The 19,836-nt window shown below is 36.7% G+C and overlaps 4 protein-coding genes across 6 annotated transcripts in view; 3 read left to right on the top strand and 1 right to left on the bottom strand.

The window, feature by feature from the left end:
* The window catches only part of pgfb (placental growth factor b), a 42,565-nt gene extending 41,373 nt beyond the window's left edge, over positions 1-1,192 (top strand). Inside the window, exon 7 of the mRNA XM_057343455.1 lies at positions 43-1,192. Coding sequence (XP_057199438.1) covers positions 43-64 — 22 coding nt within the window. The 3' untranslated portion in view covers positions 65-1,192. The remainder of the gene's footprint in view (positions 1-42) is intronic.
* Positions 1,193-1,740: 548 nt separating this feature from the next.
* On the top strand, positions 1,741-4,304 carry cipca (CLOCK-interacting pacemaker a). 2 transcript variants are annotated; one of them, XM_057344764.1, is made up of 4 exons: positions 1,741-1,944; positions 2,407-2,604; positions 2,998-3,167; positions 3,453-4,304. In XM_057344764.1, exons 2-4 carry the CDS (start codon positions 2,559-2,561, stop codon positions 4,296-4,298), a joined length of 1,062 nt encoding a protein of 353 aa, XP_057200747.1. In that variant the 5' UTR covers positions 1,741-1,944; positions 2,407-2,558; the 3' UTR covers positions 4,299-4,304. The 2 variants fall into 2 exon arrangements, with proteins under 2 accessions (XP_057200747.1, XP_057200746.1); XM_057344763.1 differs by having other exon boundaries at positions 1,742-1,944; positions 2,475-2,604.
* Positions 4,305-8,926: 4,622 nt separating this feature from the next.
* On the bottom strand, positions 8,927-10,562 carry zdhhc22 (zinc finger DHHC-type palmitoyltransferase 22). The gene is made up of 3 exons (XM_057344765.1): positions 10,400-10,562; positions 9,301-9,859; positions 8,927-9,220 (listed from the first exon to the last, which is right to left on the bottom strand). The coding sequence occupies exons 2-3, from the start codon at positions 9,854-9,856 to the stop codon at positions 8,934-8,936; spliced, it is 843 nt and encodes a 280-aa protein (XP_057200748.1). The 5' UTR covers positions 9,857-9,859; positions 10,400-10,562; the 3' UTR covers positions 8,927-8,933.
* A 295-nt stretch (positions 10,563-10,857) lies between these two features.
* Positions 10,858-19,836, top strand: part of tmem63c (transmembrane protein 63C) — a 94,861-nt gene continuing 85,882 nt past the window's right edge. For both annotated transcript variants that reach the window (XM_057343535.1, XM_057343533.1), the window contains exon 1: positions 10,858-11,089. The gene's annotated coding sequence lies outside the window, so the exon portion shown is untranslated. The remainder of the gene's footprint in view (positions 11,090-19,836) is intronic.

The following is a 19,836-nucleotide window of genomic DNA, read 5'->3' as shown; positions in this document are numbered from 1 at the left end:
AGTATCAACAGCTCAATGACCTCAATGTATGTTTTCTCACAGGTGTCAGCCTCCTCGCAGGTAAACGTTGTCTCACCGTGATCTCAGCCAATCACGTGCATCCGTCCCCTACTGTGCGACCCTCATCATCATTATCTTTCACTAATGGATACTGCCAGTGCTCTGCCCCCCAAGATCCCAGAAGCAGAGTTGTTATGGTGATGGGGCTTCCCTCCAGCACATGGGGGAGCTTTTAATGATCTATACAGGAAGCTCCTGTTGTGCAGAGGCATCTTGACAATAGCTTTTCACAGGACCACACCTAAAATGACTGACATAAACACAAAGGACCTATATTATTATTATTATTATTATTATATAATAATGTTTGTAGTAGTTGAAATAGTAGCTGTAATAGTAGTTATAGTATTGGTTTACACCGTTTCCAAGTTTTCCTTATTATTTATTTAGAGTAATGTAAATATATTTCCATTACATTTATTTTTAAAACAATCAGTCCAAATATAAATACAAACCAAAACTACCAAAGATTGGTAATTTAACATGCCATTTATAATAATTTGAGTACTTTGTCACATTGGCATAATGCTATGAATATAATATAAACAGGTGAGCATAAACAAGTTCTGGGTAAGCTTTTCTTACAGTATTTTATTATGTGAAATGAATAAAATGGAGATACTGACATCTAGTGGTAATACTACATAATTTTCACACAAGCTTTTGTACAAATAATACTGATGCAAGCCATGTAAACTTGAAAAAAAAACTTTTGAGGTGTAACTGCGAATGGACAAAAGCCTTTTCTCTTAAAGGGCCAGTCAACCTGAACAAGACAGACATTCATCATCATCTAAGGAAATGTTGATGTTTTGTATTATTACTTTGTCAATAGTAACTGAATTTCCCACAGTGCGGACTCGGGTCTGTGTCCGCCAGAAAGTGCCAGAAATAAACAAACATTATTTATGCTGCTGGCTACCAAATGCACCAGTTTTCCAAAAAACTGGCTTTGTGTTTTATAAAAAAGTATAAAAAGTGGTCTGCTGGTCAAAACGTTGTAATATTCTATGTATGAATATTATATAATAAGTATCTTCCTTAATAAAGTTTTTATTGTTTTTTGCTATTAACAAATATTTTGTAAAACATTGTTGTATTTGTGTGTATGAGTGTGTGTGAGCATGTTTTTATTAGTGAAAGTTGTTGCAGGTTATGATTTGGGCAATACAGAAAAGGTCTTTCAAAACGTTTACTTTAGTACAACTTATAAAGAGATACTTTCTGCAATTCTGTGGTATAGTACTTCATTATTATATTGTTATGCATTTATATTGATTTGTTTGAATTGGTAATTTATTTTATTTTATTGTTAGACAACTGCATTTGTTAAGCATATATTACGTTTCGGTTACAGGTTGGCCCAATACAGCATATAAAGTCAATAAAAGTAGCCCGATTTGACACATGAAGATATTATAACATATAAAAAGATAATTGCGGCTGTTATTTTATAGCTTTATAAGTTTACAATATTCAACAAAGGTATGCAGAAGATGACAGTGAGGTTTATACGTTTACAACTCTGTTATGGAGAGGATGACGCTAAAGCGCGTGCCACTGCAGATTCACTCTTCTTGACGCCAGTGCATATTTCACAGAACATATCAGGGTCACGTTTACAGTCGCAAGGGTTCAGCTCCGCACCAATCAGAACGTGATATGCAAATAGAGTGCGAATCTTGCATGCTTAAGCAGGCTATGATTATGCGGTTCCCGTGGTAACAGCCTTTTAGACCAGCAGTATAGGCGGAGCCACGGTTGTAAACTCACGTTGCACTCTGGGCAATCCAATTTCATCAACAACACAATAATAAGGTTATTTTACGTGTTTAGCATCAATTCGCACACCGAGAGGACAGGTTTGAGGAAAACAACAATTTGGTAAGTAATAAAAACGCGTTTCTGGTTATGTAAAATGTGTTTATGTGAGTCTCGTGTTTGGCATCGTGTGTCAGGCGCTGCAGTAACTTAGCTGTTCTCTGACAGTCAGCCTCTGTTAATATTTAAAAGCTATTCACCAGCGGTCTACTTAAAATAACCTACTACTGTTTTAGCTTATTACGATAAATATGAAGTTGTGTTTTAAAGTGTTCAAATATAATTATACCGTCTACTCTGCACAGTATGTGCATCGATCTCAGGTTTGTTTTCATGCGAAACGACGAGACAAGTTGCTTGTGAAAGACCTCCATTCATTGGCCTTATCTTTTGCTATCACATACTTCGTATATTCTATTTGGTAATTTGCAGTTAAGCTGTTTTTGGTCGTACAAAACCACCTCTTTTAGTTTTACTGTTGGCTGCATTTCATTCATCTGAATCATAAATGTGCTCATATTACAGGACTTTCTCCTTACGAGGTTAAGACGCCCCTTTATTTATTTAATCCATTGGCTTTGTTTTGCTCTCAGTCACTGCCTGGCTGCATCAGGGCAGTTCATGGACTTCACATCACACTGAAATCAAACAAACTGGATTGTCACAAAAGATCAACCATGGGAAACAAACGAAAAGCACCTAGTGACATTGATAAATATTCAGGTTTGCCACTTACCTTATTTTCTTGCTTTGTTCTGGTGTATGTGGTTGTTTTTTTCCTGATCTATTACGAACTAATGCAGTGCTTTTGGGGCAATTCTGTCTAATTTGTCCTTTTCTCAACGCATTTATTTTGCAATAAATATAAAACCTAGATATTAATGTAAATAAAATGTCTTTTGTAAAATTTAATATTTCAATTTGATTTTGAAATATTAAAACACATTAATGCATTTTTGACAAACTTACAAAAGGCATTCCATTAAAACATAGATTTTTAAGTCCTCGTTATTTCTCTTGTATTGTGAACAAAATAACTTGTGTCAGTCAAGTTACTGCATTTATGAAATATCTATAGTTATTTATTTACTGTACTATATACTTTCAATGCCATAGATGCCAGTTCAGGATATTTTAGCGCTTTGGACCAGACAGATTTTGAAGATGTGGTACCAACCACTACTGCAACACATAGCATGCAGACAGCCCCACGGGTGCCTTTCATTCCTGGTTCACATACAGGCGTCTCTCCCATGATCATAATGAACAACCTTGTACTTAAACAGGTATTGCATATCTTATACAGTAATGATTCTTACCATCTGTGGTAGCATTTCTTGAGTTTACTTTATGGCACATCTATAATCTATATCTGCTGCAGAGTTAAATTTTTTATGCAATATTTAGATAATTTGTTTGTAACTAAAGCTCCAGTTTTGTTTGAAAGTCATTTAAATGATGCCATTTTTAAGTTAATGATGTTAAGCATTACTTAGATCAGCTTTTATTAAGCTATCGTAAGGGAAAGCTGTCTGTTTGTTTTAACTGATCATTGACATTTGTCTTTCCAGCCTAACTGTGAGACCCCTGCATCAAAACCATGGAGCTTAAACCCTTCAGTAGACGTGGTTCCTCAGTCCCAGCTGGTTTTCCTCCAGCCAGTCATGTCCACTAGTGACTGCACCTCCCAAAGCTCTGGCAAACAAAAACATTCCAAAAAGTATGTTTCCACATATACAAAAATCGCTCCACACCCTGCACATGTGTCTCCTGTTGACTGTGGTCCCAGTACCATCAATAAGAAATCAAACCACAGTGGAAGGCATCAGCATCTTCACCATGATGATGATAAACCACTTCACTGTTTGAATCAGAATGAGGCATTTAAAGGTTATGACGTACACCCCAATGATGCTTCCTGGGGCGAATTCAATCACAGACCTGGCGCAGACCTGGCTGTGGAAGACTCCTTTTCCAGGCTTTCCGACCCCCAGGAGCCCCATACCACAATTTCACCAAACTCTCATTGCACCGACTCAGTCCTCTCCGCATACCCTCAAAAGTGTTTCAAAGCAGAACAGAGTAGTGATGTGGAGAATATCCAAGAGGCCCTTTCTTCAAGCATGAGCAAACGTAAACGCTTCTGCAACACGTACAATATTCTGAATAGGTCGGGTTTGCTGGGCATCACGTTGCGTACCAAGGAGCTTATCCGACAAAACAAACGTTCCCAAGCCCAGCTTCAGAGCCTGCAGGCTCAGACTGACCTATTCCTGGAGGCCATATGTAGCGGAGACCCAAAGGTCTGGACCAGATTGCAGCTTACCCTTCAGAATTCTGGAGACTGTGAGGACAATGCAGTCGAGTCGGAAAGAAGTGTAGAGCCAGATATCACAGCTGTTGGTTGTATGATATAGACAGTTTAAAACGTTTTGTCTCTTTAAATGTTGTATTCTCCTAAGCCCAGTTAAATAAGCCTTCCTTATAATTGCAATGGTATTTTCTCGTAATAAATTACAAAAGTGTTTTTTTATTTGAGAAGGGGTCTTGCAAAAGCTTTTTAATTGAATTGAAAATGTGAAATTTAGATTTATGTTTATATTATGTGTATATTTGCAAACGTGTGAGAATTTGTGCTAAACATTATTTTAAGGTAATAACAAGGAAAGTTATACATTTTGTTCTCAAATGCATCTCTAACAGTAATGGTTTTTAATAGCCTATTGATCTTACTAAGGCAAAAAAACAGTAAACTTTGCAAGTTGTATTTTTTTATATTTTATGTAAGTCAGGACATATTTATTTTAAGTAGTGGGTTATTATTTGTCTTGTCAGTTTACTTTATTATTTCCTTTTTTAACAGAGATTGTGACACGCCTTCAGTTTGGGTTGTCCAAGGTTTATTTTTTTACTTTTTCCTAGAGGTGCACCGATTGACCGGCAAGAGATCGGAATCGGCCGGTTTTTCGTATGATCGGCCCGACCGGTGACCGGCCGGTCAGTTTCACCTCTCGCCGATTCCAAGCCGATCTTCTGTTTCCCGTGATGCGGGCAAGAACGTCACAGCCGTCAGTAAACATGTAAACGTGCGCGCGCACAGCCTGACTTTCACGGCTCGTTTATACTCGCATGTGGGTCCACCGGACCGCGAGTCTCTGCTGACTGACGCGCTCTCTCGTATCCGCTGACTGCACGCGCGTGCACACGCATCATGTACTGTACAGACAAAAGGTGCACTGTAGTTCATCTCTCGCTGCTCCGTCTACATGGGGTATGTATGCCAACAGTGATGCTATTAGCATCATGCTAAACTCTGACACATGCTAAACTCATGTTGAAGTCGTTTACTCTGTGTAAAACAAACGTAAATTCCATTCAACCTGATTCCTTGTCTTACGTTAAAACTGTGGTCATTTCACCTAGGTAAAATGACATTCAACACGAATTCTACTTTTTTTTAAAATCCAAAATATAAAAAAATGAATAAATCAACCAATATATGTGATATATATCTGATTGAGTTCTTTACTAACACAAAAAACTGCAAATACATATACATCTTTAGAGTAGAATTCACTCATAAGATTTTTTAACTTTTTTATTGAAGTTGCAGCAAAAATCAACCCACTTCTTTTAATCCTACACACAAGATAAGACTATTTATTTTACATTTCAGAAAAAATGAAATAAAGCAATGTTAGTTTCATAAATGGAAACAGACGAGAATAAAGTTGAAGTATATTATTGTTATTAGACTTTTGTGAGATGAGTACAAAATGAAAAAGGTAAATTAAGTGACATGTTTAGTTATATTTTATTATTTGTACTTCTTTTCAGTCACAGAGTTATTCAATTTAAGAGTTGTTTGGGAAAGAGAAGATTCTGTAATTTAATGCAGCTTGGAGAACTGCATTTAGGGAAATTTGGGGAAATTGTAATGTTCAATCATTTATTCAATGAAAATAAAAAAAATGTGTATTGAAGAAAAGTTAATATGGTTTTATATACAGTATACTGTCAATTATAGTTTGTGGATAGAAAATCGGAATCGGCAGGTTTCACTTGTAATAAAATCGGAAATCGGAATTGGCAAAGAAAATTGCAATCGGTGCATCTCTACTTTTTCCTACAGCAATCTATTACATTGCATGCTTATATACTATGTTTGGGAACGCGGGTTACTTTTAAACCTTTATGACTAGGTACTAGTGGGCTAATAAATGCACTATATCAGTAGTTCTCGATTCTAGTCCTCATGATCCCTTTTATTCTATCGCGTTTTAAATGTATGTATGTTCCAGTACAGATGTATTGTAATCTAGTATGTGTTTGTATTTGCTTGAAACAACTATGAACACATTGTATTGTATTTATCCATTCACAATAATAGTTAATGGGATTTCTACAGCAAAAATACGCAACGGACTTGTTTATCATTAACATTACTGACATGCTTTTTTGTATTCTGTATGTGTCATTTCATTTTTTGTGTGCCTTCACAAATAAAGTCATTTTCAAGTTAAAATTCACACTAAGACCTGGTTAGCAGTTTCTGTTCCACATTAGTTTTAAAGTTTGTCCATATTCTTTTCAATAAAACATGTTTTGCTAATAAGGAATTAAAGGGATAGTTCACGCAAAAATGAAAATGCTGTCATCATTTATTCATCCTCATGCCGTTTACAACCTGAATACGACTCTTCTGTGGAACGCATAAGAAGATATTTTGAGAAATGTTTCGGTGGTTTTGTGTCCATACTATGGAAGTCAGTGGGTCCCAAATTGTTTGGCCACAGCCGTTCTTCAAAATACCGTTTGTGTTCTGCAAAAAAAGTTGAAATGCCTGTATCTGTCAGATCATTTTAATTGAATCCTGTTACGCATCATGAACAGTTTTGGTTCCCCAAGTGGGGAGACATGTATTTCTGCGCAAGTGGGGAGACATGTATTTCTGCGCTCCCGCCCGAGAGTTTGCCCAGAACAGTTTCATTCCGCCAACCTTAAATATTGCTATTTAAATATTTGACGACAGTGATCCTGACTGAAAAGGTTGAACTCTCCAAAATATTCTATTTTGTGTGAACTATCCCTTTATTCGCATTAAAATCAAAACCATGTCTGTCTTTGGATTAATCATTTTAAATAGGTTATTAAATAAAAATTAAGTAAGGGATATGCACAACTAGCCGGATTTTAATGCACAACGTGGAGGCCAAGAACCACCTAACGAGAAGCATATTAAAATCCTTTAATGCACGGCTAGCTGTGGATTATCCTGCTTATACCGTGGTCATTTGCCAAGTTAAAGCTGTTATTGATGTTTACAGCACAATTTTTGATCAGACAGGTGAAAATGCCAATCAGAACTGAGTATTCAAACAGACCATAATTTAAATTAACATAAGGTTGTAGGTATGTTTTATTACATAGAACTTCATATCAATAATTCTATGTGAAACAAAACTGTATGTTGTAAAAATGCTGGTTTTACCATTTATTTTATGTGGGTTTGTTGTTACTTTTGTCACCTTGTTTTTTTTCAATATGTGGTGTTAAAATAAGGTATACCGACTAAACATTTACAGAACAACCCTTTTAACACTAGGTCTAAACTGTACACACAGTACACAGACAGATTTTAAGACAGTTGTTTTATACCATATATCTCCTTCAGTTTATCAGCAGGAAAAAGTTTAGATTTTCAAGTTATAAAGAATTTACTGCAAAAGGTTTTGCTATAGATACTACAGTATACTCAAACTTGTTGTGCCACATACTGGAAAAAATGTAAACTAAATAAATAAACAATTAAATAAATCATTTTGATGAATCGGTTTACAACCTTAAGTCACAAAGAATCAAAATTCCCACCACTAGATGCTAAAAAATATAGGCACAAGTGGGATAACTGGTGCTGTTTTAAATACAAAAGGACTTCAATAAACACTGTTTTTTTGTTTTGTTATTTATGCCAATAACATCCTTCTTTAGCAGCATTCTTTGTCTTTAACTTCAGGAATTGTTCGGGAATAATGGATCCATGGATGCAGGAAAACACACCATCTCAAAAAGCTCAAATCATCTCGAATTGTTTTTATCAAAAAAGACTGCAATCCAATAAAGCACCTGTCGAGGAACTACACTGGAAGCAACTATATGATTCATTCATGTCGGTATGTACAAAAGCACCTTGTTCAATTTATGCCATGAGGATTGAAGGTCAAGAAGCAACATTGGGTCCAACCCGGCACAAGCAATCAAGTCAGTGAGTGTTTGTGAAGCTCTGGGGTGTTTTGATAAAGTATTGTTTTCAATTCAACAGCAGTCAAAGGATGATAGGTTTTCAAAACAGAGCAGACAGGGTTGAGAATGGAACAAACGTAAGCGTGCACTTACAATAATTAAAACACTGACATGAAGCTTAATCATGGGTTGCTGTTTTATAACCCTGTTTTTATTCTGGAATAATGTGACCCTGCACTATATCTAATTACTTGGGACGTTTTAGCAATATCAATTATAATATTTTCATAAAAAATGAACTTGACAGTATCAGTACACTCCTACATTTTTCAGTTTCCATATGTGATTATAAAAATGTATAAAATGTGTTTTTTGTTAGCACATACTACTGTTCTGAATTGGTAAAAATTTGCTTGTTTGTCAAATTAAACTATTCATTAAAGTCACCCATATTTAGTAGGCCACTTGTGTAACAGTGTCCTGATTACTAAGTGCACTTTGCTTTGTTTTGTAAATACAGTTTGCACTTATCCATCCCTTAATCTTGGTCAAAGCAATGGCCGCCTTTTCTGATGTTACTAGGGTTGAAATGAAGTTTCAGCACAGTGCTGATGGACATCGACATGGGGATATCACATCTTTATGACATAACTGCCTCCTAATTTGTGCCATGATGACAGAAATGTACTCGAAAGGTGGATCACTTGCATGGGCTTATACAAGCCTACTGCCAAATGAACTGAAGCCCTTAGTCCATACTCATCAAATTATGATCAACACATTGATATGGCATACACCCAAGAGGATCTTCAGTCATGTTTGTGGTCATGGTAGACCTGCCAGTTGCCAGGTGCGGTCTCAACAGTCTGCACAGGCAGGAAAAGACCCAAAGCCCAGCTGGAACCAAAAACGTCACTCAGGTTGGCACGCCAGGTACCATGACTCTCTGACAATTGGCCTTTTTGGAGCTGACACCAGGTCTGCCCTCGGGCCACTAGTAGAAACTGTTGACAGCAGAAGCCGGCACTCACTAGCCCGACACCCAGCCAGATGTACAGCATTAGAACCAGAAAGAGCTGGAGACCTGATATCATACCTAGAAAGAGGGGTAAAAAGAATAATTCTTATCTAAACTTTCAGAAGAAATCAGAATCCTCAAGTAAGACTCAAACGTACCAAGGAAGAAGTAACATGTGGAGAGGGGTAGGAGTGTGAGGAACATCAGAGGATTCTCAAAGGAAATGGAGTACTCCAATATAAGATAGGCCACTCCAATTACCAAAGAGTACAAACAACAACAGGACGTGTAGACGCTGAACATAATAAAGTAGCGCATGTTTCTGTTCCCTATGCAATTCCCTGTGAAAAAGCAATGGTGGTCCCGTTTCATAATCACTTTTTTACACACTTTACAGAAGTGGCGACCATTCAAGAGGTAGTGGGCATCAATTCTGTCTGGGCAGTCAGGTGAACACACCGGGATAACTGTCTCATTGGTACTTTCAGATGGGAACCATATAGTCATTGTGTAATTTCCCAGAGCGTTTCCCATGAGGTACAGAAGGACCGCAATGTGGATCAGCATGGTGGGACTTATCGTCATATCCGGGGTTTGGAAAATCCTGGGCAGGAAAAGGAGGAAGTGCAGGGCGAACGTCACCACAGTGGCAGTGTAGAAGTAAGCAGGTGCGATTGTGTTGAGTAGTCGGAGTTTAACCATCCTGAACAACATTGCCTGTGCAACATTTATGAAGAAAAACAATATGACATCAGCTCGGGTCTTATGTAGTTTTAAATAGGCAGTTAAAAAGCCAAATTTTTGATCTGTTGTAGGAAAACTGTAAGTCTGATCTGTTAAAAAAAAAGTAGTTGCAAGTAGTTAAGCCAACTTAAACTGCCATTAAACTGGCAGTTTCAAAATGTTATAGTAAACGGCCTCCAATACAAATAAATACATTTTTTAAAAATCCATCAACTATAAATTTTAGGCATTAGGGAACTGACACGTAAAAACATCTATCCTCATAAACACAAAACATCTTATAATAGCAGCATACCAGGTTCCCTTAAATTCAGACAGATCGTATGACATAAGGCGAAATCACGTAATGAGAAGCATGAGCCATGCATCATGATATCCAATATTTTCAAATGTTTAATGCATATAAAATAAAACAATTTTGAATACTAATCGATTTTTGGACAGGTTTCGTGATAAATAATATAAACAATATAAAGACTATATAGAATATCGCTGATAAAAGGATGTTATTACCTGACACGCGGCTAGATCAGACGAGTTGCTGTATCAGTACCGCAATGAGCATTCCTTACTCATACTACAGTTTCATCAGCAACCACATATAATTCATTCACCAAAGGCATGTCTTTTATTTGATAAGTCTGACAGTGCGCATTGTTTTCTACATCTGTGAGGGGTTTAGCACCGCCTGTTGGTTTGGAGACAGTACAACAGCCCATAAAAATAACACATCGAAGATACAAACGTATGTGCATAATAAATATTTAGACGGCAGGTGTTTACTGTTTCCTTTATGTTGTTATTTAATGGTTTTGTGTGTATGGTTTTATTTGTATGTTGTTGGATTACATTTTTCATCTTGATTTAATAATCTGGATAAAAAAGCGCGCACTTACACTTTCCCACCATTAGATGTCAGTGCAAAACAACACTTATTCTGTTGGTATACGTGCACGTTAATAAACCATGCTTCAGTACAAAGGTATTGAGATATATGGCCTCCCTGTCAACGAGTATACATCTGTGATACGTGTAAAAACAAATAAAAGCAAGTTTCCGACCTTAGTTTTCGCCTCTGTTGATGGGGTGTCACATTACACATGGTCCCTAAACAGATGGGCGCTCCCCGTGTGTTGTGGTGCTGATGCAGACGTACAGACAGAAGCATCTAAACGGACGCGAATCACCAGAGGTGTTGCAAAGGTAAGCCGTACTATTGTTCTGCGCACATCGTCTCCATTGAACTATTTTAATTTACATAACAAGAACACGATTTAATCGACCGTCACAAAATGCGTAATTCTTCGTAACTTAAACGTTTTTAAGTGGGCGTATTGATTTAACAGTTGTGAATATAAAGCGCAAGTGTTGCAGATAACTGCTTTGGTTGGTGCTAAACCTTGTGGTGAGGAATAATAATTTAACATCTCGTGGTGTCTGAAAGTACGATTGGTAAATGGATTGGGTTTGAAGGATTTGCTTTGGCTTGCTTGTTTACGATTTCATGCATAACACCTCCAGCAGCCCCGCTGTTGTATTGAACCATGGGAGTGTACACGTTGTTCATTTACGGTAAAATAGCGCTCTATTAAAGTTATAGTTGCTTTGCTACTACTTTTAATAACTCTATTTCGCAGTCCCATAACGCTGACAGAAGATGGCTTAATGCCTGGATAAGATATGGGGTATAAGTCAGAGCTGTGCGTTACAAATCTGAGGATGGCTGCGGATAAATTTCTCTGCCAAGCAGCTCTGATGATGCTTGAACAGATATTCTCAACTTTCAAAATTAGACATGTAATCTCTCATCCACTTTAAATTCAAAACAGCATTTACATATAAAGGGTTGCATAACTTTAAAAGAGGTAGCAGGGTCACAAATCATTCCAAGTACATGTTAGGGTTACTGTTCTGTTCTGTATAAAATAACACATTTTGATAAAAACAATGAAGCCTTTTCAAAAACAATCAAGATGTGTTGCATATTCATATTCACATACGACATATTCATGGCATGTACGCATGTTCCGCGTTCTTATAATTATTGTCTTAATGCAAAGATGATACAAATTTTCAGTACTGTAGTGTAAAAAGAAATGTTTAGATCAGAGGTTTGGGTTCCCAAACTGTGGATTGCGCCCCTCAAGTGGGTAGCACAGGGGAATAAGGTGGGTCATGCAAGTCACTTGGCTGTTGTGGTGCATTACAGTTAAAACAATGAACATCGGCAGAATAAAACCCCTGCTTCATCCGTGCTGTAAATGCGCTGGTGTCACATCCGTGAAAGCACAATAAATGTCATTGTTACTTTTCTTAATAAACTTTTTGTCTAATGCACTGCAGTAGCCAAGTGACTTGTGTCATGACTTGCGAAGCCTACAAACAGCATTATTTTATATAACTCATAACTCCATTACTTATTTTGAAAACCAAAGCACACCCACAGCTCTGAGAGCTCGAAGCGTTCTTATATTTTTCGCCATGCTCGCTTCCACTTACTTTTGGCCGTATTTATATGACATGATTAAAAAAAAAATTATCGATAATAGAGGTATCACTATCGATACACTATCGAATTTTTTTTTTTTTGCGATAGTTACATGTATCTATATTTTTGCACAGCCCTATTAATTACACAATCAAACATGTGGCAGCAACTCAATGTACAGTATACATGCCCTGCGTCCCAATTCATACACTATTCATCCTAAATACAAACAGTATTCAAAATTAAAATGAGTATTCTCAAAGAACCCGGATGGTCTACTATTCTCTGTGAAGATTTGAAGTGCAGATCCCTGAATTCTCAAACGGCTGATAATACGCCCTTTTCACATGACGTCACGCATCTTCCGTTCTGCCGCGAAGCAGTGTATCATTACTTCCGCTAGCAGTCCAGTTCATAAGGTGGCGGTAATGCACCTATAAGCTGATTTGCCAACCGCCAGTAAAACTCAAGAAGAAGTTACTTCCGCTAGCGCCTCAGAATGGAGTTTACCAAGTATGGAGCCAGAAATATGACAAAACAATCTTAATTTGAATTTCGTAAATCTGAATTATTGACAAGTGTTTTTTAACAAAACTGAATATTATATGGGAGTTAAAATAGTTTTGAATTAGATTTTGATTTCGAATTTGAATTTTTTTACTTGAATATTGAACATTTGAAATTTAATACAATTGCTTTTTTTAAAGAGTACATTCCTCGAGATCATAAAAAATACATTTCATGAAGTGTTTAATTTTGCCGTGTTTGAATGTAAGCAATCTGCCAAGTTGTAAATCCGAAGGTGAACGAATAACAAAGTTATTAGCTTATAAAAAAGGTAATCGACTCTGAATCACACGAACAAGTCATGACCTGTCCGAATCTTTAACCACAATGTATCTACGTCACTAGAAATAATCCCCGCCTAGGACTGACTGCGAAAACTTAACTCTCTCCTCCCCAAACACTGTACTAGCTCGTTCGTGACGTGTGCATCATGTCTAAGAGAAGCTGTGTTCTATGTAGTGAAACTAAGTCAGTCTTATTTTCACTACCAAAGGAAGAACTTCTGAGGAAAAAATGGTTACTATTTATTTTTCAAACGACACCAAAGGAGTATAAACCGAACGTTTTACTTTGCGCGCGTCATTTTACCGAAGATTGCTTCATCAATCTTGGCGCCTTTACTGCAGGATACATTAAACGTCTTTCCTTAAAAGATGTTGCAATACCAACTTTATTTGGACCTGTAAGCTCCACCGAATCACAACCTGTAAGTGTGACTCTTTATTTTTGTCTTTACTTAAAATTAAATTTGTGTGACGTTATCTCATGTCTGTGTTTAGCTAACGTTACCGTTATTTTTGGGGTTGTTACTGTTTGTTTACCTAACGTTAGCTATAAACTCGTTGCGCTTATGTAAGTGTTCAACCATATTAACTCACAAAGTCTTTATTTCAAGAACTGCGTGGTGTACTATAGTTATAATAACATCTGAAGATACGAACACCGTACACTGTATGCCATGATAACTAACTGTTACAAGAGAAGTGTCTAAAACAGTCCTTTTTCTTACTGGCATCTGTATAAGGATTAAAGAATGATTCGTCAGACTCGGGCTCGAACTGGTAAGGTAAAATCGACACCATCTCTCTCTATACACTGTTAATATCCAACCACCTGCAAACCGTAATACAGAAGTAATGATAGGAGGTCCATTTGAGACACATGCTGAACGCGTTTGACCAATCACAGCAGACTAAACCATCTGACCAATCACAGCAGACTACACTATCTGACCAATCAGATCAGACTACGCTGGCGGAAAGGCGGAGATTACACAGATGAATCGCGGAACGAATCATTTGAGAGTCAGTCAAGAAGTAAGGTAATAAAAACTGCTTATTATTACGAAATAATAGTATTTTTACATCATGTATGTACATAAACTTGTTGTCGGACACTCCATAAACCAAAATAAGCCCTTAAAAATATTGAGGAATGTACTCTTTAAGACAGAGTTTTATAGGCATGCATTTTCAAACAACATATTTTTTGCTCTGAATTCTTAGATTGCAAATATCCAGTTTTTTTTTAATACAGCCTCACGTTTTCAAGATGAAGAAGAAATTTGGAACATCAAATTCAATTTTCTAAAATTCAAAACGCAGAAATTCAGATCGTACAGAAAGTAGGTCAGAGGTCGTCCACAGGGAAGAGTAGAAGATCTCGGAAAAGTCAAACGGAGCGCTTTGGCCACAATGGCCAGTTATTTGTTCTTATTATCCAATCAAACTCCAAACATGCTGTTTTGGAGAGTGGAACTTCTTACATTGCAATAAAAAGGATTTACATTTTTCAAATTAGCGAATTTAGCTTATGCGCAAAATTGGAATATCGCATAAAACATTTTCGAATAAGCACCGTTTCCATCCAAATAGTCAACCGTCACTTCCTAATAAACTGCCACTAAATATCAGTAAGAAAAGTAAGAGAAGCCACTGAATATAATGATTTTCATATAGAATAATACTTGCGCAAGCAGACGATTACGAAACACAATAAATGCGGTGCTTTTGTGGATGTCTGCTGTTTGGGAAACAGTCGTGACAGTTCTAAGAGGCAATTACAGAATACTTTGACGACTTTGCTCAGGCATTTAAGAATGACCGTAACAACATTTCTGATGCTGTGTAACAAGATCAGTTCTCTGGTTAGTCAGGTTACGCCGTCTCATAGTGCAGTTACGTGGCATTTTGGGAATTTATTCGGCAAATGCGTTTCCATCTCCCATTATTCGCATTAACCCTTTTTCGCAAAACTGAAAAACCACCTCAAGCGAGCGTAAACACTTTTTGCGAATTAAGGGTTTTTAATTCGAAATTTGGCGTTTCCATCACTCGTTTCTGATGAGAAACTTCAAAATGCGAATAAAACCAGAGTGATGGAAACCCGCTTAATGAAGTACGTGGCACGCTGCAATAAAAGTTATGTATAACATTTAATGCTTACAATAGAGAGAAAATGAATAAACTATGTAAGCTACAGACTGAAATAATAACTTTTGTAATAAAAAAATAGTGTGTAATAGTATTGAAATGCTATAACTTTGATCCAGGACACATTTAACGACCAGCTGAAACAATCTGGACACAACACACGTAAAGACTTTTTCTTATGACTAGAGCCGATTCCAGTCTTTGTCAGTCAGAAAGGAGCACACACCTAACTGCTGTGCCAGACCACTACACCACACATTCAACGACTGGACGTTCTGCTGAACCAACAAATCTATCGATCTATGTTATATTCCCGTTTTGTCAGTAAAGCAACCATGATGTTCGTGTTTTTGTATGGTTATGCACTTTCTGTTTCATGCAGATTAAACATTTTGATAATGATAACAAGAGAGCATTTATTCCTCAGGATATAATGTAAGTTTGTTGTGGATATATATTTCACTATGAATAATATGTTGAGTAATATATGACTGAAAACGCCATACCTTAATATCCAGGTGCATTTTGCTGCGTTCGTTTTGCAGGCTACTATAGTAGATAGAAAATGTGTTTATTTTTATTTCATTTAGACTGTATTCACTAAAACGCATAAACTGATAGCTTTTTTATTTTGCGTTGAAAAAGTAGGCTATATTTAGCTTAAGATGGAGGTGTGTTCGTTTGCTAAATGAAAATCTTTTTGTTTTAGTTGTACCTCATTGCTACTTGTACTTCATATAAATAAATGAATAAAAGTACTTTAAAACTGCAGTCTTTGACATTTAAAAAATGTACATAGAAATAACACAACAATAGCTTTTATATTTTTCTCCTCATTTCTCTATCTCATTGTTTGTCTGTGTTCAGTCTTTAGCTGTGAACACATATCTACCCAATATGAACAACTACTGAGCACAACTGGGGCATTGTCAGCCATTATGATCAAATTCCATTCATAATATAGTGAAAATAAGATTTGATTAAACATGATTAATGTTTACGACTGGCATGCTGGCTGCAATGCTACTCTATTGTAGCATTAAATGTTATACATAACTTTTATTGCAGCGTGCCACGTATGTCATTGACTTTGCAAGACCCACAAACGTTCTTTATAAAAATTGTATACATGTCTAATATATTAAATGTATATGCACCCACAAACGCTCGAAGCCAGCGCGCATAGTGGGGCAGCTAGCAGCGAGCGTGCACTAAGCACACTGTGGGTAAAAGCACCAACAGCAAACGCTGGGAGTGAGCGCAAACAGTGGAGGCAGCAGGCAAAAACGCAGGCAGTGAGCGCACACATCCCGGGCAGCTGCCTAAGATTGCAGCGGTATGAGCTTGGCTATGCTGCAGCAACAACAAACGATCAACCCGTGTAGTCTTGTGGGCGTGGTCGCAATTTGAAAAATGTAAATCCTTTTTATTGCAATGTAAGAAGTTCCACTCTCCAAAACAGCATGTTTGGAGTTTGATTGGATAATAAGAACAAATAACTGGCCATTGTGGCCAAAGCGCTCCGTTTTACTTTTCCGAGATCTTCTACTCTTCCCTGTGGACGACCTCTGACCTACTTTCTGTACGATCTGAATTTCTGCGTTTTGAATTTTAGAAAATTGAATTTGATGTTCCGAATTTCTTCTTCATCTTGAAAACGTGAGGCTGTATTTAAAAAAAACTGGATATTTTCAATCTAAGAATTCAGAGCAAAAAATATGTTGTTTGAAAATGCATGCCTATAAAACTCTGACTTAAAAAAAGCAATTGTGTTAAATTTCAAATGTTCAATATTCAAGTAAAAAAAATTCAAATTCGAAATCAAAATCTAATTCAAAACTATTTTAACTCCCATATAATATTCAGTTTTGTTAAAAAACACTTGTCAATAATTCAGATTTACGAAATTCAAATTCAGATTGTTTTGTCATAGTTCTGGCTCCATAACCAAGTGGCTTGCACATCTGCCACAAATACGTCTAGATGATATACAACGTCTTACAGACAAATTTTCGCCAACGACAAGATCAAAGCTAGAGAAAGGATACAAATTCTTCGTTGAACAGTACCTGTTTGATTATGAAGATAAGTGTTTTGTTTTCTTTTTGTGTTAGCGAAGGTGCTAGGATAAGTACTTGAATGCGTGTTCTGTCAGTTTTTTTTCTCACTGTTGTTAAATTCCAGCGCGACGGCAAAACGGAAGTTCTTCTTCTTGTTCTTCTTGTTTGTTGCAAGACGGATGTTATGATACACTGCTTTGCAAAAAGGCGGAAGTTAAGTGACGTCATTGTGAAAAGGGCGTATACCTAAAACTCACCGCGAGAGGGAGGAGTGTATTGACACTATGCTGCATAAAATAATGTAATTATACAGTTAAAATTACATAAAAATAATGAATAAATAAATACTTAAATGCAATGTATTTTAATGTCTTCTAGGCAACAACAGTCACTTCCATATCGCCATATCACTTCCGTATGTTTTGCTACTCACTAAAAGTATATACTTTCCATACCAAAAACAGTTTAGCAGCAATGCTCAAGAGGATCTAAGCAGCCCCTTAGTACCAAGTGAACCAAAATGGGAACCAAAAACTAATGTTATGGGAATGTTTTGTGTTTGCTGGGTTTGCATTATGAATGTGCAGTCTACAAATCTGCAGCAACTGCTTGATACACTAATAAGTCAATATGGATAATTGTCCCCGAGGAATGTGTCTAGCACCTTGCTGAATCTATGCCACAAAGAATTTAGGCAGTTCTGATAGTAAAATGGGATCCAGCCCAATACTAGCAAGTGGCCCCGACCAATGGCTGATATGTCTGTGCTGGTTCATGCTGGTTTACAATATACTAGTCCAGTTAGTTGCTGTTCATCTACAAAACTTGGTTTGACAAAGCTGGTCGATAAAGTTGCTCCTTCTGCTATTTAACTATTGCAATTAAACTATTGTGCTATTGTGTTCAAACCAGATGTGATAGGACACAGTTATAAAACCTGTCTCTTTCATACGAATCATTAAAAACATATTGCAACATTTTCACTTTCAATGTGCACACAGAGATACTTTCTCACAATTTGGTTAGCGAAGTTGCGATACAGTGTCAAAAATGTAAGTCAGTTGTGTGTGGTTAGTCGGATGGAGACAAACCATATTATTATCTAAAACAGAACATGTGTTGGTCTTTTTAGCAGGGTTTATTATTGCTCTAGCCCTGGTATGGTGATCATGTTTTAGTTACATAGCCAGTGCTCATGGGTATAGTGGACCTACATAAAAATGTACAGTATGTAAATATTTATGTAAAAAGCTAGAAAAATATGCATTTACTCAGTTACAAGTAACAACAGATATGGTTAATATTTGTCATTTATTGCAAAAATTAAAAAATGTTTTAAATTGAATAATGAAACGCATACATTTTTAGTAAGCAAATGGGTCCCTTACATTCGAACACCACACAAGGGTTAAAAAACAACACTTGTTTATCAATTTTCTTGCTTTGAAACAAGTTGAAATTAGAGATGCACTGATTGCAATTGCCTTTGCCGATTCCGGTTTCCGATTTTATTATAAGTGAAACCTGCCGATTCCGATTTTCTATCCACACACTATAATTGACAGTATACTGTATATAAAACCATATTCACTTTTCTTCAATGCACATTTTTTTTATTTTCATTACATAAATTATTGAACATTACAATTTCCCTAAATGCAGTTCTCCAAGCTGCATTAAATTACAGAATCTTCTCTTTCCCAAACAACTCTTAAATTGAAAAACTCTGAATGAAAAGAAGTACAAATAATAAAATATAACTAAGTTATAACAATAGTCTAAGATAACAATAAAATACTTCAACTTTATTCTTGTCTGTTTCTGTTTATGAAACTAACATTGCTTTATTTCATTTTTTTCTGAAATGTAAAATAAATTGTCTTTATCTTGGGTCTGTAGTAGGGATGTAACGGTATTGTAAATATCGAAGTATCGCGATAGCATTTTTTTTCGATACTATCGTGGTCGCATGACGATAGATCTTCCAGGCAAAGTGTAGTTTTTTCAGCCGAATGGAGCGAGTTGAGGGAAGCGGTAACTACAATTCCCATCAACCCATGCGTGCCCATCATCCTCTGCGCTCTGCTGCCGCCCGCTACAGATCAAGTTGAGCGAAAATGGCGGATGCCGCTAGTGGCATAGAAACGGATTTACAAATTGTTGAAGCTAGGGCTGGGCGGAATGACGGAATATTCCGTTACCGCGGAATAAAATGTCAACCGTGAGAGATTTTTCTATTCCATGTATTCCGCGGAATGTAAATAAGTAGGCGTGGTTAACTCGGCGCTCTGCAAATTAGGCGCTATTCTGAAAAAAACTAATGAATTAATCCACCCGTAACAAATGAACATATCAAACATTCTTTTGACCTTCTTTCAGTCTGTAGTTTAGTGATCCGCTCCA

The sequence above is a fragment of the Triplophysa rosa genome, linkage group LG10, assembly GCF_024868665.1.
Source record: "Triplophysa rosa linkage group LG10, Trosa_1v2, whole genome shotgun sequence".
Taxonomy (NCBI): domain Eukaryota; kingdom Metazoa; phylum Chordata; class Actinopteri; order Cypriniformes; family Nemacheilidae; genus Triplophysa; species Triplophysa rosa.
The sequence above is the reverse complement of the archived record's forward strand: the minus strand, read 5'-3'. Positions and strand labels throughout refer to the sequence as shown.